General features: G+C 46.3%; 1 protein-coding gene across 1 annotated transcript; it reads right to left on the bottom strand.

Moving 5' to 3' along the window:
- Positions 1–2,197: 2,197 nt before the first annotated feature.
- On the bottom strand, positions 2,198–13,690 carry LOC119338686 (galactoside 2-alpha-L-fucosyltransferase-like). The gene is made up of 2 exons (XM_037610952.1): positions 13,516–13,690; positions 2,198–3,672 (listed from the first exon to the last, which is right to left on the bottom strand). Exons 1-2 carry the CDS (start codon positions 13,688–13,690, stop codon positions 2,198–2,200), a joined length of 1,650 nt encoding a protein of 549 aa, XP_037466849.1.
- Between the last annotated feature and the right edge of the window lie 13,266 nt (positions 13,691–26,956).

Here is a 26,956-nt window from a genome sequence, read left to right as displayed (position 1 = left end):
GTTCAAATTTAAATGATATTCATTAAATATATCAAACAAACAAAAAAAATGCCAAACTTTTACTTGAAACATGTAATGGTATATAATGAGTGTAGGAAAAAAAAACAAAGCTACGATTGCCTCTCAAAATGTCAACCGAGGAAGCAACCGTTACTTTGACTTCTAGTGTGGCCCATTCCCCGTCAAAACTAAGATTCTTCCTTGGAGATGCGCCAATTTCTAAGTAGTGTACCTCAAAACTTTTGGAAAGCCTTCTCAAAATTTTAGCGCAACATTTGATGCCATATGAGGGCAGCATGGCAAGTTTCATTTTGTTTTTTTACACTTCATTTGCAAATTTTAGAATTAAAAAAGTAATGACCTCAATGTCCGGGGTCGAGTACTGCACCCAGATGTTTGGAATTCTTTTTCTTTTTATTGGCTAATGCCTAAGCATAGTGTAAAGAATACAAATACAATTTTTCATCCCGATTTTCCCCTTTTCATGCACTTGTAGTTCAAATTCAAATTATATCCACTAAATACCTAAAAGTGCACTAAATTTTTACTCCCCTGTAAACTAATATAAGACCTTTTAAATCACTACTTTAGTGATCTAAAATGTCTTATATTATTTTGCAAAGAGAGTAAAAAGGAAAATAGAAAGGGGAAAGAAAAATTTACAAATGTAGAGAAAAACATAGCATAAAATGCAAAAAAAAAAGTACAAAAGAAATGAAACAAAAAGGGAGTAAAAGTATTGTGCTCGCCCAGTGCCGCATGGCAGGAACTCGGCAAAGCAAGTGTTCGCCGAGTACCACATGGCAAAAACTCGACAAATAATGTGTTTGCTGGGTGTCATGTAGCAGGAACTTGGTAGACGTGTGATTTACCGAGTGCCATTCTTTTGTCAAGTGTTTTCTCTTATGTGGAACTCAGACAAAAATCATGTATTTGAGTAATATCCGATGAAATGCACTTGGCAAACAACCTGGCACTACTGGGCAAAGTTTCATATTTCAGTAGTGGAGTTTTGGCTCCCGGGCTCATCTGCACCCATGTTTAGAAAAAAATTCAAAAAAAATACTAGACAAATTCAAAAAATTCCAATTTTTTAATGGTGGTAGATAATTTGACGCGTGAGGTGCGCCCCAAAAATCAACGCATTTGAGCATCTGAGCAGCTCTCGGCAAAAAAGACAAAATCAGGGTCTGTAAAAATGTGTTCTGTTCACGCACTGTTTTGACCTGATTTGTCTTTTTTGCCGAGAGCTACTCAGATGTCCAAATAAGTTGAATTTTGGGGTGCACCTCACGCGTCAAAGTATCTACCACCACAAAAAAAATGGAATTTTTTGAATTTTTCTATTTTTTTTTTGAATTGTTTACTGAGCGGGAGCAGATGAGCCCGGGCTCCAGGATGAATTATCGTGTCTGAAGCCTTTGAATCAGTCCTAACTAACAAAGCCCTGTGCAAGTTAGAAATAACTAATAATGAGGTAATCACCAATTACAAAGGAAAAGAGGTGGTGGCTAGTTTGGTGCAAGTAATACTATTGTGAGGTCCAGAGAGGTGTGGCAGCCGCCTCCTTTTGGCCACATCAAGATCAATGTTGATGCAAGTTTTGTGGAGAGTTTAAGTGCCGCGAGCGTTGGGGTGGTGGCCAGGAGCTGTACGGGTGATATCCTTGTCTCATTTTGGGACTTCATTGGGTTATGCTCTGGTGTGGATGAAGCGGTGCTTCGAGCATGCCTAGTTGGGTTTTATATCGGTATTTCTCTTAACATGCCTATTATTTTGGAAACTGATTGTGCATTCGTGGCTTCTTTTCTAGCAAATAAAAGTTGTGACAGATCCTCGCTCATAGACCTCAAGAAGGAAGAACTTAGCATCATCGGGCTTCTAGAAAACTTCAAGTTGTCAAAAATAAATAGAAGGATCAATTCAGTAGCGCATGAAATTGCTAAATTTAGTTTCGGTAATAGGTGTGATGGTTTCTTTTTAATAATTTTCTGCTCTGTGTAGCGCCTGCTGTTATCAACTATTGTAATGACGTTTTAATTAATTAATATATGGACGGGTGTTTTTCAGAAAAAAAGAAAAAGAAATAACGATCTCTGGATACACTTCGAACTAGCTGCTCCAATTCCACTAAAAAAAACTAGATGCTCCAACAATTGTTGATAATTCGATAATGTTCTTATTATATCCGTTTTCACTAATCCTTTGGATCAACTAGCTTCAACCCCGTGGGCCAGTCCTCGCAGTGGCGCACATGCGGCACGATCTTGCCGGCATCTTCCCGTCGCCGGCAATCGTACAAGGGTGCGACGTGGTAGCACGGCTCCATGGACATGTCCCTGCTGCACGGCCAGCTCACGGTGGTGTTGATCATCCCCATCCTCAGCACCCACGGCCTCATTCCGCCGAGCCCCTGCGCCACGTACCCGAACGTCGACTCGGCGGTGGTGACCAGCGTATCCGTCGTGCTCAGCAGGTACACCTCTGCCCAAGCCTTGCGTTCGTGCGACTTGACATGGTAGCGCTGGGTCTCCTCGTGGCTCGGCTGGTCCACCACCACCACCTCGCCGTTCGCCGTCGCGCGCTCCCAGTACGCCCCCTTGATCTTGTCGTAGTACCAAGCCTTGAGAGAGGTGATCAGAACAGCGGTGGGTTTGACCGCGCCACCGGGCGCGGCCGCCGGCTCGTCGTCTTCCTCGCGCAGCACCGCCGGGAGCAGCATCTGGCTCTGCGTGCACGTCTTGATCTGCTCCAGGAGCTCCGGCGAGTCGGCCTGCCACGGGAAGACGCGCACCTGGATGCCCACCACGCGCCGTGCCCGCGCGAAGTGCGCGTCGTAGTACCGCGTGATGAGGCCCCACACGCGGTTTGTCGGATGGAACAGATACCGGCCGAGGTGGTGGAACACGGCGTCGCGCTCCGGGAACAGAGCGTCGAGCTCCTCCTGGAACGCCCTCACGAGAAACAGGCCCGGCGCGATGTAGCCGTCCGTCCTCATCACCAACCACTGGATGTTGGACATGAGCCGCTGGTCGTCGTCGCAGAAGAAGAGCTTGTCATGGTCCGTCTGGTTGTGGTCGAGGTGAATGTACGCGAACGCCGGCAGCTCTCCGGCGGCGGACCCGTTTACCTCGCCGGTTCTGAGCACGCCGTCCTCTCGCATCTTCCCGTACCGCTCCGGCGTGGAGAGGTAAAAGCCCTGATAGCTGACGAGCGGGAAGCCCGGAGGCAGCAGCCACGTCGTGTTGGGGAAGGGCTCGCAGAACAGCTCGTCCATCCCGTTGCTGGGGTCGACGAGGAAGACGCGATCGGTGAGCACCGCGTACAGGAACGCCGACGCCGCGGAGATGATCCGGTTGCCGAGGCCGCGGTACGAGATGGAGACCAGGTACCTGCACTCCGGTGACGCGACGCTCTTGCCGGACTTGAGCTGCTCCAGGGCGTTGATGTAGGCGGCGGTGCCCGGGCCGCACCGCCTTTGCAGGGCTTCGTGGCTCCGCAGTTTGGAGACGAGGTGCTGCGAAGGTTGCTTGCCGGCGTTCCGACGGTACACGGCGGACTGGTACCGGCTGCGGCAGGATTCTTGGTCGAAGCCTTCCACCAAGAGACCGCCAAGAAGCTTGTCAGCGTGTGCTGCTGCATTCTCGTTCAGTAAGGATACTTCGGCAGGACCTGCAGAAGTTGCAGAAGTATTTTTCTTCAATCGGGGCGGATGGTACTCAATCAAACAAGCGGATTTTCTTACTCTAACCAAACACGATGTTGATCAAAGTTGTGACTTGAATTTTGAAAATTGTAGGAATCCAATAACTCCCGAACGTTCGGATTTTGAGCATTTCGTCCCGAACGTTTTTACATGACAACTTTAGTTCATCGGGAATGGCTACTTTAGTTCATAGGGATGGCAATTTTGTCCTTTTTTCTTTTTTTTGTCAGAAAATTGCCATGTTTCTCTAATCTCACGCAAACTAAACTTGCCATCTAAACCCGTTCAGGAATAACAAAAAGAAAAAAAACATCACAACAATTACTCAGAACTTTGTAAAAGTTACAAAAACTTCACACAAGTGACCGAAAATTCACAAAAAATTCTGAAACCTCACACAAAGTGGCTGAAACAACATTAAACAAAAATGGCTGAAGTTTGAAGAAAATAAATTAGTAGTGCCGGTAAGTAATAATGAAACAATAGTTTCCTCTAAAGCGAAAGCTTGACTTTCTCAAAGTTGCTACGGATGTGGTGGAGACACGTGGCACACTTCCACATACTGAAAATCCCATTTACTGGGTTTGCTCGGATTTGCAGGATCTTCTTCGAACCTCCACATCATATGGTGAACACATCCACGGACGAATCCGTAGTTGTAGTTTGATGGTTAGAAGGACAATAGTATCTCCACCCTACTAGGGTTCAAGTCCTAGACTTGGCGTTGGTGTTCACATTTTTCTGATGTGCGTTCAATGAGAGAAGATGTTCCTGTCGACTACAAAAGCGTCTATCGTGACTTCGTCAGTCTCGAGATTATGTGTGCTCAATCTCTCAGAGGTGCTCATAGAGATAGGGTGTGCGCGTGTGCATTTATAGGGATGAGTGTATATGCGTATGTATGAGCGTCTACGTCTATACTGTGTTGAAAGAAAAATTGTGAACACAACCATGCAAGTATTTTTTGGGACATACCATTCATGAGTTGCCGGAAAAATGTTGAGCTCAATTGATTTTTCCTCTGTAGCTTCTTCTTCCACCTGCCACTAGCGGTCAACGCCATCGCCAAAAGCGCCTCACCACCCTATGCCCAAGCCACCACCTCTACCGGTTTGCCCTGCCCTCCATCATCCCTCTACTCCTCCCCCCGTGTCTATTCTTCATCACCGATGACCCCCCAAACCACATGACACCCGCAGCGGTCAATCTTGTCCTCCGTCGGCGATGCCACAACCAACCATATCGGGGCAGGATGGTGCTCAATTGAACAACCAGAATCTTATTGCACTAATGGGCCGGAATTTCATACTCACCGAACATGATGTCAATCAAAGTCATGTCTTGAATTTTTGAAAGTTGTAACGCATACTGAGATGAAGGGCATCCGAAAGTTGTTTCCTCTACTAAAGGGAGTGTCGCTAGGGCGTATGGCTGAGAATACTGAGATAAAGGGCATCCGGAAGTTGTTTCCTCTACTAAAGGGAGTGTCGCTAGGGCGTATGGCTGAGAATACCGAAAACTTCAAAAGTTTCAACCACTTCTATTCTCCACCATTAAGCTGCAACAAATGCACAAATACATAAATAAATAAATAACAAGAAAAGGTGATAGTGCAATTTTTAGTTGGTAAATGTACTCTCTCCCCCCTTTCCAGTTTACAAGATCCCTAACATAAAACATTGCAACCAAGAGTTGTTGCGTAAAGAATCTGATATAACAAAAGGACAAACAACTTCACAACAATGACTGAGAACTTCACAAGTGACCAAAACTTCATAAAAGTGATCGAAACTCAATGAAATGTCTGAAACCTGACACAAAGTTGCTGAAAGAACATTGAACAAAGAAAAAACTGCCACATGGGTTAGTAATAACCCTATTCAAAGATAGTTTCCTCTAAAGTGAAATCTCGACTTACTCAAAGTGGTTACGGATGTGGTGGATACATCTGTGGTTCATCTTTTCGTGCTTACTGAAAATCTCATTCATTGGGTTTGCTCGGAATTCTAGTATCTTCTTCGATCCTCTACATCGTCCGGTGAACATAATCATGCATGTATCTTTTGGGACATGCTATTCATGAGTTGCCTTAGAAAATTATGAACGTCAATTGATTTTTCCTATTTAGCTTCTTCACCCGCGGTCGGTGGCGCTGCCCAAGCTCCCACGGATGATGGTCTACCTCGACCATCGACCATCCCTGACAGTGTCCTGGACTAGGGGGTACTCAACACGTCGTCTCCCGATCAGTTGGATTGGGTCGAGGACCCCCATGGCCGTATACTCATGGGCCAGTCCGGACAGCTGCCGCATACAAGGAAGAATCCACAAGACTTGGCGATCAAGACAAGGACTCCTCCCCCACCGGCGTATTCGGCTAGGACTCTTGTTATCCTAGGCCTCTGGTGCATTATATAAACCGGGGCCAGGCTAGTCGATAGAGATAGACAACAACAATTATACCATAGGCTAGCTTCTAGGGTTTAGCCTCTCTGATCTCGTGGTAGATCAACTCTTGTAATACCCACATCATCAATAACAATCAAGCAGGAGTAGGGTTTTACCTCCATCGAGAGGGCCCGAACCGGGTAAACATTGTGTCCCTTGCCTCCTGTTACCATTGATCCTAAGACGCACTGCTTGGGACCTCCTACCCGAGATCCGCCAGTTTTGACACCGATGTTGGTGCTTTCATTGAGAGTTCCGCTGTGTGATCGGCGAAAGGATCAATGGCTCAGCTGCAGGTCAACTGCGACGTCGGCTTCTTCGTCACCAGCTCGACTGGTCACCTTGGCTTGACCGAGGACTGCGCCCTACCTCCGATCGTCATGTTCGAATGAAGGCCTTCATCAACACCAACTTCGATCTGTATCAAGATCATGGAAGAGTCATCCATGGAGCTCGAGGGCTCAACGTCAACATTGCCCTCAGGCGACCGTGCTGTTTTTCTGGACAGCAAATTTGTATCCGCCGCCACCGCCTCCTCGAGTGTCGCTTAAACGATTACTTCGGTGGAATTATGCGGAATTAAGTCTACAACAACCCTGCAAAAATTTTGTCGAGTTCCGATGGAGGAATCTCCGGCAATCTCCGATATACCAGAGCCCTGTTGAATCCGGACGAGAATGCGGACGAGTTTAGGGCGTGGTATCCAGCATCTAGCTCGGATGTCCTTTGGAGGATCCAACCGTTGATTTGCTGCGGAATTCCCATATCTACCACCTGCCAAAAATTCAGCTCGATCCGACCGTCCAAACTCCGGGAAACTTGTTTTCTGCGCGAGAACGAATCCGATCCGAATTCATCTTCTTTATGAACGGGATCTCGAACATCCTTTTTGAAGGAAGTTTTCGTATGGGGTGTTGTGTTTTATTCTCAAACACATCCCAGTAGTATTAAAAGTATTCTTGTAATACGAATTTCACCGTCGCGCCGGTGTCAAACCAGCCCGGCAACATCACTCCACGGCGGCCGACCTACGTTGGACACGTCGTCGCTTTGTTGAGCCGAGCTCAACTTCTTCGGATCATCATCTCGGCAAGCCGAACAAGAGTCCGGCATCGCGAAGGATAAATCATCACCAATATCGCCGCCCCGCGGATTACACGGAGCGGGCATACCGGCATCACCGCACGGTCGCTTCATCAAGCCGGCATCGACCACGTCACGACCTGCATCGCCGGACCGGGGGCTTCATCATCTCTTCATCAACCTACTCCGAAGACTTCGGCGTCGCTGGCCGACCAGCTCCGTCACGTTAGCTGGACCGAGGGCTTTGCCTCGGCGAGCCAACCTTTACCAGCATCGCCATGCCGTTGCTTTATCGCCCATCAGGCGATAGGTGTGCGGATCGAGTCCCAATTTTGGGAATCACCTTTCTTCGGATTGCTGCAACAAATAAGCCAGGTGCTATTAATCCTAGTATTTTTTGCTTGTTAGGATTCATTTTTTCCAATGAATTATTACTCTGGGTTGTCCGTCATATGTACGCAGGTCTATCAAATGGTGGCCGCATTAACGACAGTCGCATGGTGGTTCGGTCAGTTTCCGTACATAGTCCGGCGAACGCCGCATCCGGAACTCGAACCGACATGTGGATTCAGGCCTTGCCATGCCTTTACCGCATCACGCTGCCGCCCTGCATCGACATTGACTTCGGCGCCAGGCCATATTTCTTTTATTACTCACTTTGCATAAATTATTTGTTATGCAACGATTTTTTTTATTTTTATTATTATTACTATTATCTCACCCTGTGCATTTCAAAACCGAACCGAAAAACCATACCGAAAATAAACCGAACCGAACCGATTTTATGGTTTTTATGGTTTCTGGTTTCGGTATGGTATGAACTTTTCATACCGATTTAAACTTTGGTTTTTATGGTATATACCGATAAACCGAACGGTTAACCGAATAAACTGAAGTAAAAATAAATTTATATTTCTTGAGATGAACAACCATACAAGTTGTCATTTTTCTTGTACATGAGTCAAATTCACTAATAAGCATGTAAAATTTTCTTGTAACATAGTCACTTTTCTCTTTTTAAAATGCTAAGCATGTCGATAACCATCAACAGATGAATTAATGCATGCATATATACTTATATATATAGTCATATACTATTTGTGTAAAATAATATGTGTTTTGAGTCATAAATTTGCAAATTATTATTACATCATTTTCAAATTCGCGTCAACTTTGGTTTTTATGGTATATACTGAAACCATACCGAAATAATTTGGTATATACCGAAACCGAACCGTATTTTAATTTCATACCGTATTTACCGAAGTATTAATACCGTACAAACCGAAAAACCGTATAAACTGAACCATGTAAACCGAATAAACCGAACGCACAGGGTGACTATTATCTCCGGTTTGCACTATTTTTGTGCGCAGGAAAATGATCTAGCCGGACTATATCCTTTGGCGTCACCTCGGCTGGACGGGGGGGCTTCGTCAACACTTCATTACCCCATGCCGGGGACTTCGGCATCACCCTGCCGTCCTGCATTGACCGTGCTATGTCACCACTTCGGAGTGCCGAGCTCTTTGCTCCGCCACCTCGGAACCGGCTCGGGGATGGAACCTTGTCCCGCATCAAGCCCGGACCGCGTCATCAATACCGAACACATTAACCAGCTAAGTTGTCTTCATGCTCAAAGTTTTAAATTTTTAACTTGTGTTCGGCTCGGCCAAGCATTATACTTTTTTGGAAAAAAAGTTGCTTGTAAAAGTTTCCTTGTCCAAACTTTGTTTGTGACGCGCAAATTCAAATACCCCGTTTACTTGGGGGCTTCCTTCATGAAGCTTTTTTCTCTTGCATATGATTATACTTGTACGGCTTCGTTCCTTGTTCGTGTATTACGCCATAATATACACCATATTGACTTAAGTGATTTGCAAGCTGGGTTGCCTGGCTCCTGTGCTTACCCCTACGTTCCCGATTGTTCGGCTAGGGAGTAAAGGGAGCACCTCTGCGATTGTCACGATCGGGTCAACCGAGCCGGACCTCAGACTGGGTGAAGCCGAAAGCTAGCGCTCTTATTGTTTTCAATCATGGCCGGCACACAACGGAACTCATGAGTACAAAAAATCTATTGCACAAGTCTCATAATAACAATGAGCACCGAAGAAAGGTATCGGTGGGGGTACTATTTTTTTCGAAGATGCTTCTTACTCTTCGCAGTAATATAGCATAAGTCCCTGAGCGCGCTTTGTCTGATACAGCCTTATGGCCTGATTGCCTGGTTATTGGAAACACCGTCGATATTCTCGACGGATGGAGTACATAACACTTTTCGGTCTTTGACCGAAGAGGGAGAAACCGACGGTCGATTAAGACGCGTTTAAAGTTCGGTTGAACATAGATATGATATAAGTAATTCGGTACATGCAATCATTCTTTTACCCAAGTCACTTGGGGGCTCTTAAATTTATATGAGCCGTTTTATGATAAGTGTTTTTCTTCTTAGTCGTTGCAAAGTTATTATTATTATTTTTCACTCCTTTTTTCGACACAAGTGTGCGGTCACTAGCCGGGGAGGCTAATTTCTCTCTCAAAGCCGCTAGAGTTTAGTTTGCTAAACTGGCCTAGTAAGAAGTACTCCACCTTCGGAATAGGAGGTTGAAGCCGTAGGCTGACCCGCTTGAAGTTTTGAGATAGGATGTGTCGTGTTAAAGCACGACAAAAGCACCTTTTTTTTCCTAAAGTCCAATTTTCGGATTGGCACCGAACACTTGATCTAGTTCGGACATTAACCTTTTGAATAAGTTTTTTGGCTTTTCGAGCCCATGGCACTTTTAAACTATTTGTGTGTTTTCAGCACAAGTCTCGCAGTGCAACGCCGGACACCTTTAGAGATTCGGCAAAAACATTCTCGGATATTGCAATATATGCATCGGTTTCGAATTGTGTCTTCGGTCAATAGTTGAGTTGTCCGGCTCCTGCGCTTGCCTCCTATGTTCCGCTTTGTTCGGCTAGGTGTGCAAAGGGAGAACCACTGCGATTGTGCTTCCAGCTCACATGGTTAAGCACCTCAGTGGAGAAAGCCGAAAACTGACTGTCACAATAAGCGTAAACTGGTCGGCGATCCGATGACGGTGTTAAATGACGGGCCATTCATAATAATGGCTGAAGTGTTTACGGCTTGACCTCGACTGTCGCCGAACACTACCGGGGGCTATTAACTGGCCTCCCAAACTAAATCCTCGATATTTTGCTCTTACATTGGAGCTGAGGTTTCATGATCATGCTTAGCATGACAACCCAAATAAAGGAACCGATAGCGGGACTATTTTCTTTGGAAGACATTTTTTCTGTTAAACAGTAATATAACATGTCTCTCCGCGTACCTTTGTTTATAAAACTGTATGGCCAGATTGCCTTGTTTGTTGTAAATCTTTGCCCTCATAAAGGCTTTATAAAGTAGGACAAACACTCCTCGGCTATTGGCCGAGGAGGTGGAAGCCGATGGTCGGTCAACAAAGTTTTGTACAATGCGGATCTGAGCATTAATGACGTAAAGTACTTGGATACATAGAGTCATTACACATAATTTGTGATTTTACTATGGATATCGATCCTTAATTCGGCGTCCCGTGCCCGCATTAAGGCTCGGGGGCTACTGGGCTTCGGGCTTATTATTTACAAATATTAAAGGGGCACATCGATCCCCTGATCTGGTATTGCCACCCGACCAGTGTCTCGGGGGCTACTGCATTGCCTGTTCAATGTAGAAAATTTTAAGTGTAAAACAGTCTCCGAGGAGATTTTGATCCTCAGGTTGGTCGGCCGCACCCAACCTGAGTCTTGAGGACTGAGCACGCCGCTTGTTGTGTCCCGAAGTATTCTGCCGAGCTAGGACTTGATCCTCAAACCGATTTTGCAAATCAACCTGAGTATCAGCGGCTACGGGGATCAGCGGTCTTTTGTCATCCTTCATGTGCATCTCGGGTTTTAGACCGATACCCACCTTGAGGGCAAGGTTGTCATAATCGCGATTCTGTTATACGATTCTACGACTTTACGATCCAAGCTAACCCCTATGATTCTACGATTTTAGTTCTTAGAGTCTACGTTTCTACGATTCTGATAGTGAAGATTCTATGATTTGCGATCCTACCATCGAAGCTCCGATCCGATTCAAGATCACGATTCTGACAACCTTGCTTGAGGGCTACTGGCTATGTATCTCGGCAGAGAATAAATTGCACCAATCAAAATATTGACAAAAATCGGCCCACATTCGGGGTGGTGCACCACCTTGGAAACAGTCCGGCATAAAGCTCGGGCGCTAGTGGCTGGCTCCATAGAGGGCATTTCCAGCATTAAGCTCGGCTAAACTGCTTCAAACTTCTTTGAACCAAGGTGATTTACGACACCTCGGATACAGTCCGGCGTTGGAGCTCGAATACATAGTCCGGCGTTGGAGCTCGGATACAGTCCGGCGTTGGAGCTCGGATACACAGTCCGGTGATAGAGCTTGGAAGGAGTCCGGCATTGGTGCTCGGCTGCAAAAGATACCTCGAATGTAGTCCGGCATTGGAGTTCGGACGCAAGAGGACGCTGCCGCCCGGGAACAACTTCAAACCCGAAGTGTGGCATAAAAATAACAAGGCATTGATAAAGGTCGGAAACTTAAAGGGGCTCCTCGGATACCCGACGTGTAAACTCGTCGAATGCATTTCGGCGATCCTCAAGATAGAAGATGAGAAGATTTGTTGAACCAGTTTTCAAGACCAGCAACCGAAGATGAAGAACAGTTCGGAAGAATCGAGGAGCGTCCCTAACTTGAAGACCGGTTCAGGGGGCTACTGACGGTGTCCTGGACTAGGGGGTACTCAACACGTCGTCTCCGATCAGTTGGATTGGGCCGAGGACCCCCATGGCTGTATACTCATGGGCTAGTCCGGACAGCTAACGCATACAAGGAAGAATCCACAAGACTTGGCGATCAAGACAAGGACTCCTCCCCCACCGGCGTATTCGGCTAGGACTCTTGTTATCCAAGGCCTCTGGTGCATTATATAAACCGGGGTCAGGCTAGTCAATAGAGATAGACAACAACAATTATACCATAGGCTAGATTCTAGGGTTTAGCCTCTCTGATCTCGTGGTAGATCAACTGTTGTAATACCCACATCATCAATATCAATCAAGCAGGAGTAGGGTTTTACCTCCATCGAGAGGGCCCGAACCTGGGTAAACATTATGTCCCTTGCCTCCTGTTACCATTAATCCTAAGACGCACTGGTTGGGACCCCCCTACCCGAGATCCGCCGGTTTTGACACCGACAATCCCTCTATCACCCTCTTCTCTATTCTCTGGCATTGCCGATCCTTCGAACCGCACCGGTAAATCTTTCTCTCCATAGGCGACGTCATGGCCAGCCGTGTCGTTCCCATCTCTAGGGCGGTCCTGGTTAGGCCTCATGTCTCCCATATCAGCGTTGTTGCTATACGCCCCTCCCCTCCTTCTGCTTGAAAATTTCCATTGCTATTTTGAGGCAACTGATGCATAGTTAGCATGATATTTATATGCCACCTCATTGGTATCGAAAACAACATAGTTATGATGAAAATACTACCCATGGGCTATGGACATCTCCAACGCAAACACTCAAATAGCTCTTATATGTCTTTCGCGGGAGACCGAACACTTTTTGCCATCCAATGCTATCCCTCGAAGAGTCTGTGGACTGGTCTAAAAGGCCAAATTCCAGCAAACTAGAAGGAGGGGGCTTGGGCTTTGGAAAGCCCGGGCATCCTTCTAGCCAACCAAAAGCCACCACATCAGACATCCGAACATCTCCCTTTCTCCTCAACAGCGACATTCATATGCATTGATGGACATTTAGGGGGCAAGGTTGAATGGTCGGCTCCCGCATCAGTGTTCAGGGACCGGTCCGGACCAGTCCGCGGACAAATTGTGTGTTCACTTTAGGGGTTCAACTTTCGAGATGCCCTAGTACCGGAAAAAATTCAGCACACATCCTAAATTCAACTTTGACCATAAATTGGATCAGTAATATATATTTTAGTGACTTAAATATTGTACTCCCTCCGTCCGAAAATACTTGTCATGGGAGTACCACTTAAAACTGCTTTTCAATACAAATTCAAAAGTATAATTTTATCACATATAATCCATATTTGATTGATTTAATTTATGATTAAAGTTGAATTTTGAGATGGGTGTGCGTCTTATTAATTGGAATGAGGCAATAGCCATTCACCGATCGAGCTAACAGACCATGCAAAAAAACAAAGAAAGGAGGAAAGTGAAGAAATGAAACAACCTCGCCGTAAGTCGCCCACAGCCGTCTTGATCCAAATCGCTGGCTTCTCGCCATTGCGGCCGCCAAGGAGAACGAAGAGAGGCGGCACGATCAGCACGAAGGCAACGAGCACGGCGTTGATTGCCGGGGCCCATCGCTTGCAGCCCTCAGGCTCAACCGGCGTCGTGTTCTTCATGGCAGGCTGACGCGTGAGCGAGCCGGGGCCGCCCGATCGATCTCCTGTGCGCCGCGCGTCTAGTGCAGCTCCTCTCGGTGCCTATCCGTTTCCAGATCGACATTTCTCGAGTTGTTGTATAGTACTACTAGTTTTTGGTCTCATATTCCTCGCCTGACACAACTTGGATTTTGATTAGTGTGGGATGGGAAGATAGACCTGGAATCAAGAGTGGAAATCGAACCTAGAGTTTTCGATCCGGGATAAACGGTCGGCCTAGCTACTTGTTCTCCACTGATTGGACCCCTTTGTTGTGGACTCATTCTTATACAATTTTGCACCGCGTCGATCGGGATAGCCAGGGCATCACTCCGTTTCCTTCGGATTGGGCCAGGGATCACCGATCACAGATGCCACTTGTAAGCGTCACATGAATACAAAAATGTTAATTTAGCAACCACAGTTGACCTCTGTACGTGTAGCTTTCACATGACCCCCGATGTAGAGTCGTCCGTTGGTTTGGTCCACAAAATATGAGTTTTTCTCTCGGAAGAAACTCCCTATTCATAATCAAAACATGGCATTACACTTATACTCCCTCCGTCCAGAAATACTTGTCCCAAAAATGGATAAAATGAATGTATCTATAACTAAAATAAGATGTAATAGCATCAGGAGTCTTACAACTTGTCCTGGATATGATGATTTCGTCTCAATCTTGCAAAAGGCAACTATTGAGTCCACAACTTGTATCCAATGTGCAAATCTGGTCCTAGCCAATCGTAGCACGACAAGTGGCGCCTAGTCAGCACAGTCGGTCAGCCCAACACACTTTGCATTTTGCCCCCTGTACTTAGCAATTATTAACCCGCACTACACCACCTTAGTTTAGCTGCCTGGGTATATTTCTGGGATATTCTACTCGGCCCACTCCACTCCACTCACTCATCTTTCTCTGCTCTCGACCATCTCCTGTTCCCCAGCTCGTCGCCGCCGTCCAGCTCGCCGCCGCGGTCCGTCCAGCTCGCCGCCATGGTGTCTTGGAGTGAAGGATCCAGCTCTTCATTCAACGGGTACTCTGTCACAAGTGAGGTTAGCTCCAGCTCCAGTACAAACATACTCACTGGCATTTAGGGTTAGCAATGGGGAGTTTTTGCTAACAACAATATTTTCTAGGCTCCTGCTGCTGCCACCATTTTTTGCTCTGAATGGACAGGCCTTGCTCCAGATCTTGAAGTTAGATGTGAACATCAATGTGTCTGTGAGAAGTTAGTTTCCTTTGAATCGGTTGACAGTGAAAGGTGGTATCTTGCTTGTGCACAAAAGGTTAGTAGATCTACAGTTAAGGCCAGCAATTTTGTAATGTGTCATCTTACTGTCATGTGCATAATCTTATAGTGTGGCATTTAACTGTGGATTAGTGCATCAATATAGTTTATTGAGGAAAATCAGTTTATTGAAGAAAACAGTATTTAGTCAACTGAAGTTTTGGTTATGCTAAGAATTGAGATAGTGTTGTAATAATAGATCAATAGTGGTACAAGCTTTGCCATTTATCTAAAAATGTTTTCTTTCTTATTTTGTAGGAAATACCTAAATGCAACTTTGTGGAGTGAATTAACCCTGAATGGCCTGCCACTCTAAAGATGAGTTTAGCCAGGGTTTGGGGCATGTATCAAGATGAGAACAAGCTAAGGCTCAGGGAAAATGTAATTAATGCTGAAGAGAATTTTAGGGTTGTGAAAGAGAAGGAACAAATGGAAAAGGATCTGAGGTTTTTTAAACTAGATTTTGCTAAGATGGTGGCTGACAAGGAGCAGGCAATTACTGAATTGGGCAATGCAAGACTTGATGTTTCTGACATGAAGCAAGAGCTTGAGAAGAAGAAGATGTCTGATAAATCTAGCACTACCATTCATCATGTTGTGAGGGCTAAGGCAGAGAAAGAGAGGGATGAGGTGAAGCAATAGATGGACAACATGAAGGAACAGATGGACAACATGAAGGAAGAGTTGGACAAAGTTGTGCCACAGAGGGATGACCTGAAGAAGGAGAAGAAGAAACTTGAGTACATGATTGGTGATTTATTCAGGCACAAGGAGGAGAACAAGAGGAAGATAAGGAGGTTGAAGGAGATCTTAGATGAATTTGAGTAATTCATTGCTGGTGTAATGCTACCTTAAGATGGATATTTTAATTAGTTGTATTCCTGTAGTGAACTTGGTTAACTTCCATGGCACTGAATATGTATGACTGCTCTAAGTTAACTTATTTGCATGGCACTGAATATGTATGACTGCTCTAAGTTAACTTATTTCCTATATGTATGACTGCTCTGAATTTGTCTTAATTTGAAGTTTCAGTTAACTGAAGATTCAGTTATGTATGACTGCTCTGAATTTGTCTTAATTTGACGTTTCAGTTAACTGATTCAGTTAACTTGGTTGAATTTTTGATAGTGTAACTGAAGATTCAGTTAACTGAATTTGCTTCAGTTAACATGAGTTTAACTGAAGATGAGTTAACTGTATTTGTTTCAGTTAACATGTGTTAAACTGAAGATGTGTTTAACTAGTTGAGATTAAGTACTTTTAGTTAATTACATTTGCATACCTGAAGACAGTGTTAGTGCATTGTTTATGTTACTCAAGATAACTCCTAACATAACCTGAGATAAACCTAAGATAAACCTAAGATCCAGTTAGTTGCATGTTTATGTTACTGAACATTCAGCTAATTTAATATTTAGTTATCTAAATATCCAGTTCACTGAAGATTCAGTGAATTGCAAATTCAGTTAAGATAATGACTTAACATAAGTGCAGTTATCTGAATTTGTCTCAGTTATTTAAAAAGAGTTAAACCTACAGCAGCAATGCAAACACAGCAGCAGCAACAACATGCCATACACAGCAGCAACAACATGGCAAACACAACAACGGCAACATTGTAACCAAAATTAACAGAACAAAATAGCAAGCATAGTAGCATTGCAGCATAGCATCATTTGATCATCATAGCATAAATTCAGCAAACATTGCAGCAGATCAAGCATAACTTTGCACCAGTTCCCACAACAGATTACAAATAACTTATGTGCTGAACTTGTAAGCAGCACACCTAACTTAACTAAACGCAAAATAGCACTAACTTATATGCTGAACTTATAAGCAGCATACCTAACTACTTGACCTTCTTCTTCACTCCTTCTTCAGTCGTTCTTCACATCTTCACTCGCTTGAGACGCTCGAAGCGGCGCACCTCCACTGCAGAAGATCTCTTGTTGCCGATCCTTGCCGGCTCCGCCGCCGCGTCCTGCTTGGGCTCCTCCTCCACCAGCTCCTGCTTGACGATGTCACGCACATCTGGGAGCACCTCCACATCAATCGAGAGGTCTCTGTCGCCCTCCCTGGCGTTGTGGACTGGCGCGACCATTTGGATCTCGTCCTCCTCCGCCTCTTCTTTGTCGTCTGATAGGACAACGACCGACACCTTGACTGTGTCAGACGAGGCATACGAGTCAGAGGAGTCCGAATCTCCTCTGTAGCCCGAGTCGTTGTCCAAGTCCACCTTGCAATACTCCGAGTCGGACGACAGAGAGATGTTGTCGTCATCGATGTGGACGAGGGGCGCCGGCGCAGGAAGGGCCAGAACCATGTCATGGATGCGCTGCATCCTGGACCACACGCGCTTCAGATCCGGCTGCGGCTGCGGCGTGGTGGCGGACCTGTACATCCACCAACGCGCGCACTGCCTCAGATCGTCGGAGTGCGTCTCCGCCATTGCGAAGCGGAGGATGTTGGTCGGAGGGGTACCTGGGCCGTCCATGAGAGCGTGCCTCTTCTCGTCGTCGGTCATCGCGTCGATGAGGCCCCGCGCGTGGTTCGTAAGCATGTCGACGCTGGGGAACCACCGACCTATCTCCTGGAGCTCCGCGCATGCGACCTCGTCGTCGCCTGCCAGCTCGTCGACCATCCTCTGCCATGCAGGGTGGTTGTCCATGGCGTCAGCGGCGGCGGCGAGATGGCCGGCGAGGGTTTTCTTGGGGTGGAGTGGGAGGTGGGGAGCATAGAGCCCGAGGCGTCGTGAAACGGAAGTGGTGAATGGGGGCGGTGGGTGGTGGGTAGTGGCCTCTTAATAGGAGTGGAAGAGCGAACGGCACCGCTCTGATTAGCACGTATAGTTTATCTTGGTATAACAACAGTGGCAATGAGTATCTACCAAGATCACTAGTACTAGCGCACTGGCAAGGAGTTCAAGTTATCAAACAAAAGGTCCTGGGTTCGATACCTAGGACAAACAATTTTTTTGTAAAATTATTTTTAATTAACAACAGTAGTATTCACTCCAAAACATATCAGTATTCAGTTAACAACAACAATATTCACTGCAAAACTTTTTTTAAAGCTTTTTTTCCAGTTCAAAGCAGCAAAATTCAGTTGACACAACAAAATTGAGAAAAGCCTTTTTTCAGTCCAACATTTATTTGCCATCCAACATTGACTTATCCCCTAGTTTTGCATCATAGTTTAGTTACAAAAAAGGCAATTAATGCCAATATTTGCCATAAAAAAGTGGCAAATTAAGCAAATGTTTTGCCATCAAAAAGTGGCAACTTAAGCCACTGTTAGGTCAGTCATTGTCTTACATCACATTAGGCCTCTTCAAAAAGATGGGACTGTAATGTCCCACCAACTCAGGGATCAGGAGCGACAAATTCTTCAGGAGGATCATTCAGGTCTGGAATTTCCACTCTCCTCTCCTTTCCAAATAGTAGCCAGTATGCCCTATCACCTGGCATACCTCCTCTCTCCCCTGTTGTTCCTCCTCTTCCTCTCCAAGCATGTGCATTTCCTGTCCCTCTTCCTGCAACATGAGTTGCTCCTCTTCCTCCACCAGTAGCTATATTTGACCCCCTTCCTCCACCTGCAGTTGCATTTCCCCCTCTTCCTCTGCCTGAAGCTACTGCTGCCCCTCTTCCTCTACCTGAAGCTGTTGTTGCTCCTCTTCCTCTGCCTGAAGCTGTTGTTGCTCCTCTTCCTCTGCATGCATCTGGATTCCTTTGTCTTTTCCTTCCCCTTCCCCTACCAGAAGCTTGAGAGCCTTCTCTTCTCTCAAGTACTGTTCTTGCCCTTGTTTGCCTACCTGCATTCATTTTTGTAGTGACTCTTGGCTGAGGTATTGCAGCACCTACAACAAGAACAAATGAAGACTGCTCTGGTAGTGGGCCATGAACTCTATTTGGAGCTCTTCTTAAAAGTTCTCTTTGACTCATGCTGTAGACCATACTGGTTGGTGACTGCATTGGATCCAATATAGGATTAGCCTGACTAGGGAATATGTTCTGCACAAAAACATTGAGCAATTGAGTCATGTACAGCAAAATTCAGAGAACTACAGTAAATTCAGAGCACTACAGTAAAATGCAGTAAATTCAGTAACCTAAAGAAATGTGGGGTCATCATAGTTTTCATCAACTAGCTCTACACCTTCTTCAATGAGAGCTTCCTGCCATCTGTAATGCCCCTTCCTGTTGTGATCAGCTCTACCACAAATTGAGCAGTGCATTGTAACACCTTTCTTGTTCAAAACCCTAACACCATTCTTCATCTTCTCCTCAGGAGTCTTCTTCCTGTTTTTCTTGGGCCTTCCCAACTATTTTATAAACACAGGTGGATACACCTTGTAAGCATTCTGTATCTCCCACACATTTGGGTCTCCTAAAGGGACAAGAGTGTATCCATATGCTTTCAGATATGTCCTACTAGTGTAGCACTCATGTACCAATGTCTCTGGGTCAATCCTCTCCTCCCTGCAACAAGCTATTGAATGCCACATGGTACTCCAGACAACTACCATCTCCTGCAATCACATGTGTACAAACCAAGATCAACTGTGTAGCTATTGTTACCTGACTGAACTCTGAACATCTGTTGGCCAGCTTCAGATACATGGCAGCTAGCAGCAAATTTAGTGCTCTTGTCCAATTTCTTCTTGATCTTTGGGCATATTCTCTGCCCTGCCCATTTTTCTATAGCTTCTCTTTGCTTACTCACCATCCTATGCATTATCTTTTAAAAAATGTACTCAAGCATGCTTAGCACTGGCATTTCTCTACCCTCAAGGATATAACTGTTAAAAACTTCAGAGTTATTGTTCAGGAGGATGTCACATTTTGGAAATTCACTGAAGAATGCTTTGCACCAAGTTTTCCACTCAAGTCTTTCAGTCCAGTGGAAAGCAGCTGAGCTGTGACCATCCATTTTTTCACAGTTCTCTCTCCACTTCAACTTGTTTGGTGATCTGGCAATGGCCCACATGTCTTGCTTCAGTACCTCTCCTTTGTGCTTCTCATTGAAATTTTGGTAAATATGCCTCACACAAAAGCTGTGCTCTGCATCTGGCCAAACTTTGTGGACAGCATTTATCAGACCTTTCTGCTTGTCACTCATAAGTGTGAAAGGAACAGTGTTGGTGATGTTCAGATCATCTTTCAAAGTAGTGAGAAACCACTCCCAAGAACTTGTGCATTCTACTTCCACCCACCCCATAGCAATGGGGTAAATGCAGTCATTAGGATCAATGCCAACTGCACTAAGCAGCACACCTTTAAACCTAGTTTTCATATGACAACCATCTATGAAGATAATAAGCCTGCAGCCCTTAAGCCATCCTCTCTTACAGGCATCATATGACCAATACAGTGTTTTCAAACATTTTTTGCCTGTTGGAAATTTTGTATCTCTGACCAGTCCAGTTGTCAGCAAAAAAGTTGAGCCAGGGTTCTTCTGTCTTTATTCATGTCCATAATCCCAAAGTCTACTGAATTGCTCTTCTTCATCACCATGGATCTCCTTCAGTGCTGCTGTCCTAGCCCTAGCTAACTTCCATCTATTAGGGGTGCAATTAAACTCCTTTGTTATTTTCCTTCAAAATGTTCCAAGTGACATCTTCTGGTCATCTCTGAATTCTTCTATGAAATAGTTGCAAAGGAATTTAGCTGTCATGTCCTTCAGCCTCCACTTCTTCTGACACATATGATCACCATAATAGGCCTTAATGAAAAATCCTCCAGTCTTGTTGTCATTGCCAGCCTTAAGCAACCATGGACAATCACTCTGGCAAACTGCATGAAATCTAATCTTGTTATTTTTCAACTTTTTGATTTGCACTCTGTTCTTTATTGAATATGAAGTAATAGCTTTCCTCAGCTCAAGCACATCAGCAAAGACCATCCCTACTTTAAATACAGGGTTTTTCATGTCCACCTTGGAATTGAAAGCTTTGAACTTGTACATCAGTTGCTCTTCTTCTTCTCTTGACAGATTCAAATCTTCATCATCAAGTTCATACTCAGGTTCCACCTCTTCCTCCTCTTGCTCAACTTCATCAACATCAAATTCAATGTTCTCTTCATAAAGATTATCATCTCCATCATCTATGTCATAATCACTGTCACTGAAATCTGAATCTGAAAGCACTACATCTTCTGCAACATCAGTCACCAAGTGATCTTCTTCAGCAAAATCAGTCAGCAACTCATCTGATATTGCAACATCAAAAAGCAACCGCTCTCCTTGTGCAATATCATTAAACAACTGCTCTCCTTCTGCAGCATCAGTCAACAAGTGCTCTCTTTGTGAAAAATCAGTCAGCAAAAGCTCTTCTTCTGCAACATTAACCAGCAAAGTGTCTGCTTTTGTCTCCTGTGTTGCAAACTCTGAATTTGGATCTTCAGCATTGACTGAAATGATGTTGTGACAACTAGCTGCACTGGCTGCAACCGCATTTGGGTTTACCACTCTGACAGGATTCTCTACTGATCCCACTATACATATCAAATCTTGCCTGAAACTACTGATGAAATATGCATGATCAACCATGATTAAAAGAACCTTATGCCGAGCACTGGCTCTTATCATTTGCTGCACATCCTCATCACCCCTAATTCTGAGCATACCATCTGAAATTGTTTTGTCAGGCATGCACCAATAAATGATGTGCTCATTGACAGAATATCCCAACCAAAGCAGGTGCTCTTCAATGACTGCATATGAGAATGTGCCAGCATCAACATAGTCAAGAACCTCCACTGAAGGATTATAGTACTCCATGTTATTGATTGGTCCACAGAACATCCCACCATGCTCCAGTTCTAATGTGAAGAAAGGGGTGTCCACACTGAGTCCCATTGCTGAATCACAAACTACAACAACACATTGCAGAATGTAAGCACAATCATCAATAAAAATAACTGAATAAATACATTGAACTGAATAAATACAGTTAACTGTAAGAGCACTGAGTTAACTGAACTTTTTTCAGCTAACTGTAACTTGCAACTGAATTCAGTTAACAGAATAAATTCAGTTAACTAAAGCTTGCAAATTAACTCAACATAAGTAGTAACAAACTGATGATTTAGCATGGCTAATGTACAAACTAAGTACTAATGCTGCCCCCTAAGCACAAACCCTAAACTACTTACCTCAAACACTGGCCTACATTGGCCAGACAAAGTTTACATTTTTTACAGTGCAAATGCTGCCCCCTAAGCACAAACCCTAGGCCAAATTGGCACGTGTATTTGCAAAACAGTATGTACATACTAGCCACAAACCTAAAGTCTGGCCGAAAAAGATTCTAAACAAGAACCCTAGGTTCTTGCCTAAATCCCCAACTTCACCCAAAACCCTAGGCTAAAATCGACTACCAAATAACCAGTATGAGGTCGCGGGAAGCACTACAACCACAAACTACCAACCAATGCGGCTGAAACGAGCTCAAGACTGGCGATCCAACGAGGAGGAGAACACCGACTGAGAGGGTTGACATCGAGCGAGCACAGAGAGGAGGAATAGAGCAGAGAGAACTAACCATAATTTGGAGGGTTGACAGCGAACAGCCGAACTTCGTGCGCGGTAGGCGGCGGCGGCACACCGCCGGTGAAGTCTGGCGACGAGGACATGGCTCACACGAGCGCAGCCAGCACGGCCTGTCGGCCGGTCACGGACAGGAGGGAGAGAGCGACGAATGATTGGGCCAGGGGAGGGAGACCCAATAAATTCAGGTGAAAAGTGCGGTGTAGTGCGGGTTAATAATTGCTAAGTACAGGGGGCAAAATGCAAAGTGTGCTGGGCTGACCGGCTGTGCTGACTAGGCGCCACTTGTCGTGCTACGATTGGCTAGGACCATATTTGCACGTTGGGTGCAAGTTATGGGACTCAATAGTTGCCTTTTGCAAGATTAGGACCAAATCATCACATCCAGGAGAAGTTGTGAGACTCCTGGTGCTATTACCTCCTAAAATAAGTCTAGATACAACCATTTTTAGGACAAGTATTTCCGAACGGAGGGAGTAATACCAAAGGTACTCCGGAGGATTCTCGTACTAATGTTTGACAAACGGAGCCTCCGGAGTTTCTACTAGATGTGTTGTCCAACAGTATAAGCCTTTCTCACATGAAATATAAACCGTCATGATGATATTTCGTAGATAAAAAAACATGACCCTACAATGAATAGCAGATGGCATTTCCTAGATAAAAAACATCGTGTGTAACCCCGCCGAGACAGCTCGCCACCAACAGCAACCGCTGCCGCCATTATCCGTCCACCTGGTGGTGCTCCTCCCTCCTCCTCGCTCGCAAAGGAACACAACCACCCTCCTGGCCTCCCCCCTCCTCCCTCCCCCAGTTGTTGGGAAGGCAGCCATCCCCGCAGCCGCCTACCAGTCACGGTGGCGGCGAGGGCGAATCTAAGGAGGCGATGGTTTCGGTCGCCTCCGGAGTCGCCTGAGCGAGCGACCCATGGCCTATTTGGCGCTCACGTTCATGCTCGGCTCTTCTGCATGTGCTTAGTTTCTTTTGATTTTTTTGTGTCTAAAAGTACTCTTGATATACCTGATTTTCATGAGGCGCCTAATGACAGCAGGGAGGGAGTACTAAGAATTCTTCTCACTTCAACGAGTATTTAACAAAAATCTATCACATTTGGGGTTGCAGTCCCACAGAATTACCATTTTTTTTACCGTCAACGAAATTGTGTACTACTTCAAGCTAATTGCGTGGCAAAAAAACTATCAACAACAACACACACAAACATGCTGTCAACTAGCAAAGTCATATAAGACCAAATTTATATATAGACAAGGAAAAAAAATCCAAAACAATCATATCTGCAATGAAAACGGTAGTGTGGATACCCAACTTTCCTTCGAAAATAGCTACTGCCATGAATTCGGATTGTATCCCTATTGCTAACTACTACTCCCTCTGTCCAATAATATAAGGGCATCTCCAACGCCGACCCGCAAACCTTCTGCTTGTGTCCGGACAGCGGAAGCCATCCAGCGCGGTCCTGTATTGATCCGCGCCGCGGTCCAGACGTACTTTCTCCTACATACCGGAGACAAACATGAGGGGCTTTGCGGAAGTCCGGACTGCTCTCACGTCCGCTTCTGACTGCCCTGACCCACCCAAACCCCTCCTCCCTTGCCCGCACGCATTCCCACCTGACACCAGCTTCCTGCATTCATATCGCTACAGAGCGTGTCGCTCCAAATTGAAGACGACTCAGGGCGGACACGACCTCTCACTGTCTCCGCCATTGAAGCGGCGCACCGCCCGAGACACGTGACCGGACGGGACGAGACGAATATCTATCATGCTCGTTAAATTCCATGTCCGTCTGTATGCTGCTGTTAAGTAGGCTCACCGGCCGAGAAATCCACCCCGGCGCTGCGCATTGACTCATCCGGACGCCTAGCGCCGTGTCCGCCCTTGCTGCTGACTGGCAGAGCTGTCGTGCCAAGCAGATTGAGGCCGGCTTGATGGCCAGCTCGCCTAAGGTCTTCGACAACGAGGACGACACCAAGATGAAGATGGGCTCTGACGATACCGCCTCGGCTTCGGCGCCTCCTGTTCACGCCGGCTTCACCATGGAGCAGACACAGGCGGACTACAACATCGTCATGGCGGAGGTGCAGCCTGCGCTGGTGCCTTTGTCGGTGTTCCAGCAGGCGCAGGAGGAATAGTGGTACAACCTATTCCTCCTGGAGTAGCACCGGTTGGTGGAGGGCCATATCTAAGGCGAGCGAGCGAGGACTCTGTGGCGGCCATGGCCAAGGCGAACCCCAACTTCCTCACGGAGCAAGCAATGTGCCATCTACGATGCCGCTCACGCTCAACCCGCTGCTCGCCAGGAAACAGCAGCCCCGGAGGCGCACTGTAGGTGAACGCGGAGGAGAACAACGCCAGTTGCGCCTCCTACGTGTCACCGACGAACCATCAGGCGGCCCGGTGGGATGACGAAGCGCCGACGCCAGCATTTTCATCATGGACCTCACGCCCACAGGCGACGGAGAGGTCGTGGACTCCTCCGAGGATGAGTAGGCCACGGGAGGCGGCAGTGCCTTATGTCCCATGTGGGCTGGTCCATCTCCCATGTTCAACTCTTCCTCGCCAGAGACAACATCTTCACTTTACGGGTCTTATCGCCGGTGCTCATGGAGAGGGCGGATAGAGGAAGACACAGGCTTGAACGCCGGCCGCTGCTGCCGTAGGATAGGTTTAGGGTCGGGTCTTTTTCTTTGGTTCTAAATGTTTGAAATGTAATAAAAATCCGCCTGTTTGTATGAAATCCGTTAAGTTTATATGAAACCTGGCCATGTTTGCATGAATTTCATCTGATTATTGAAAAACAGTTTGAAATATATGCAGCTAAGATTGGATGACATCATCCCGCATCCGTGTCCGCGGACTGGTCGGGAGGAAATTTGCGGGTTGCCATTATTGCCTCCTGTAAAAAGAAAGGTCAACCCGATGCTAGTGCATTGTGTTAGGTTGATCTCTCCACCAATGGGCCCAACGGCTCATTGGGCCCTTGACCCACGCCCTGATCGGGGGCGTCCAGCCCAAGCAAGGCTGGTGGGCCCCTGTTGCACAGTGCTATAAAGAGGAGGTGGGGACCAGGGGCACTAGGTACGAGGTACGTCGCCGCCACTATTCCCCACTCCTAACCCTAATCCGATCCAGAGGGCGGCACTGAAGCGATGGGAAGTGCCACCTGCCACTTCACCCCCATCACCACTCTCTGCCATCATCGGCCACCGGCACCATGGCCGGCACCGCGAGCTCGAAAAGGTAGAACTACTGCTAATCCCTAAGCCTATACGATCCACAGATCTAGCGATGGTATCAGTCCCAGGTTGGCGTTGTGGATTTTCGGTAGCAATAGAAATCCTTCCCTCCCCAAAGAACCCTAATTGACAGGGCAAAGAAAGTTTCCTCACTGGAGAAAGTAGCACCGCCGTCATGGCCGCACCGTTCCTCTCGATCCCCACACGCATCGGCAAGCCGAGGTGCAGGGAATAAGAACAACCCCACGGGGCAAAGGGCACCACCACCGAGTCATTTGATGGCGGCACGTTCACCCTAGAGGTGCTCGCGCACGCCGGCAAAGGGGTCAGCAGGGGCACCGCACAGGAAAACCGCCGTATCTCTCTCTCTCTGCCTTCTGGAGATGGAGGAATGGAAACAAAGTGGAAATGAAGGGGGCTGGTGCTGGCGCGGCTCGCCGCCGTCACCGGCGACCGGGGCGCAGCTGCGTGCCTCTATGGCACTGGATGCGGTGGACGAAGGGAGATCAGGAGGGGAAAGTAAAAGAAAAGGCGCGGTGGCCGGTCGTCGCCGGCGCCCTGGCCGGTCGACACCGACGCCGGCGATCTGGCCCGGCGCGGTGGCCGGGTGGGAGAGAAAGATGTGGAGAGCGAGAGAGGGATGAGAGCGGCGCGTGCAGGGGGGGAGGGGAATGAACGAGGGTTTAGTCGCCAGCTGGTTTTAATCCAGCGAGAACATCGGGCGACCGTCCGATCAGATTGACGGCCCAGATCCAAACCCTAACCCGCTGTATACTGCTGGGCAGGAAAGGAAGCAGGCCAGCTAGCCCGCTGGGCCGAAAGAGCCGAGTGGTCGCAGCCACGGGCACAACTGCGCACGCTGGGCTGAGGCCTGCTGCCGCGCGCGTTGGGCACTGCCGCATTTTTTTTCTCTTCTAAAAAAATAGAAATGTCTTGAAAAGTAAATAGAAGAGTTTATGATATTTTTGCTTTTTTAGAAAATATAAAAGTTTCTGAAAAGTAAAAAAAAGATTCTGAAAATGAAAATAGAAAATTTTCAGAAAACAATGTTCATGAATTTTATAAAGAAAATAATAAAGTTCATGAATTTTTATTTAGTGAAAGAAAAGTTTTCTGTAAAAAATAAAAAGTTCATGAATTTTCTATTC

The sequence above is a fragment of the Triticum dicoccoides genome, chromosome 7B (assembly GCF_002162155.2).
Source record: "Triticum dicoccoides isolate Atlit2015 ecotype Zavitan chromosome 7B, WEW_v2.0, whole genome shotgun sequence".
Classification (NCBI taxonomy): Eukaryota; Viridiplantae; Streptophyta; class Magnoliopsida; order Poales; family Poaceae; genus Triticum; species Triticum dicoccoides.
Note: the sequence above shows the minus strand (reverse complement) of the source record. Positions and strands in the feature narration are given on the sequence as shown.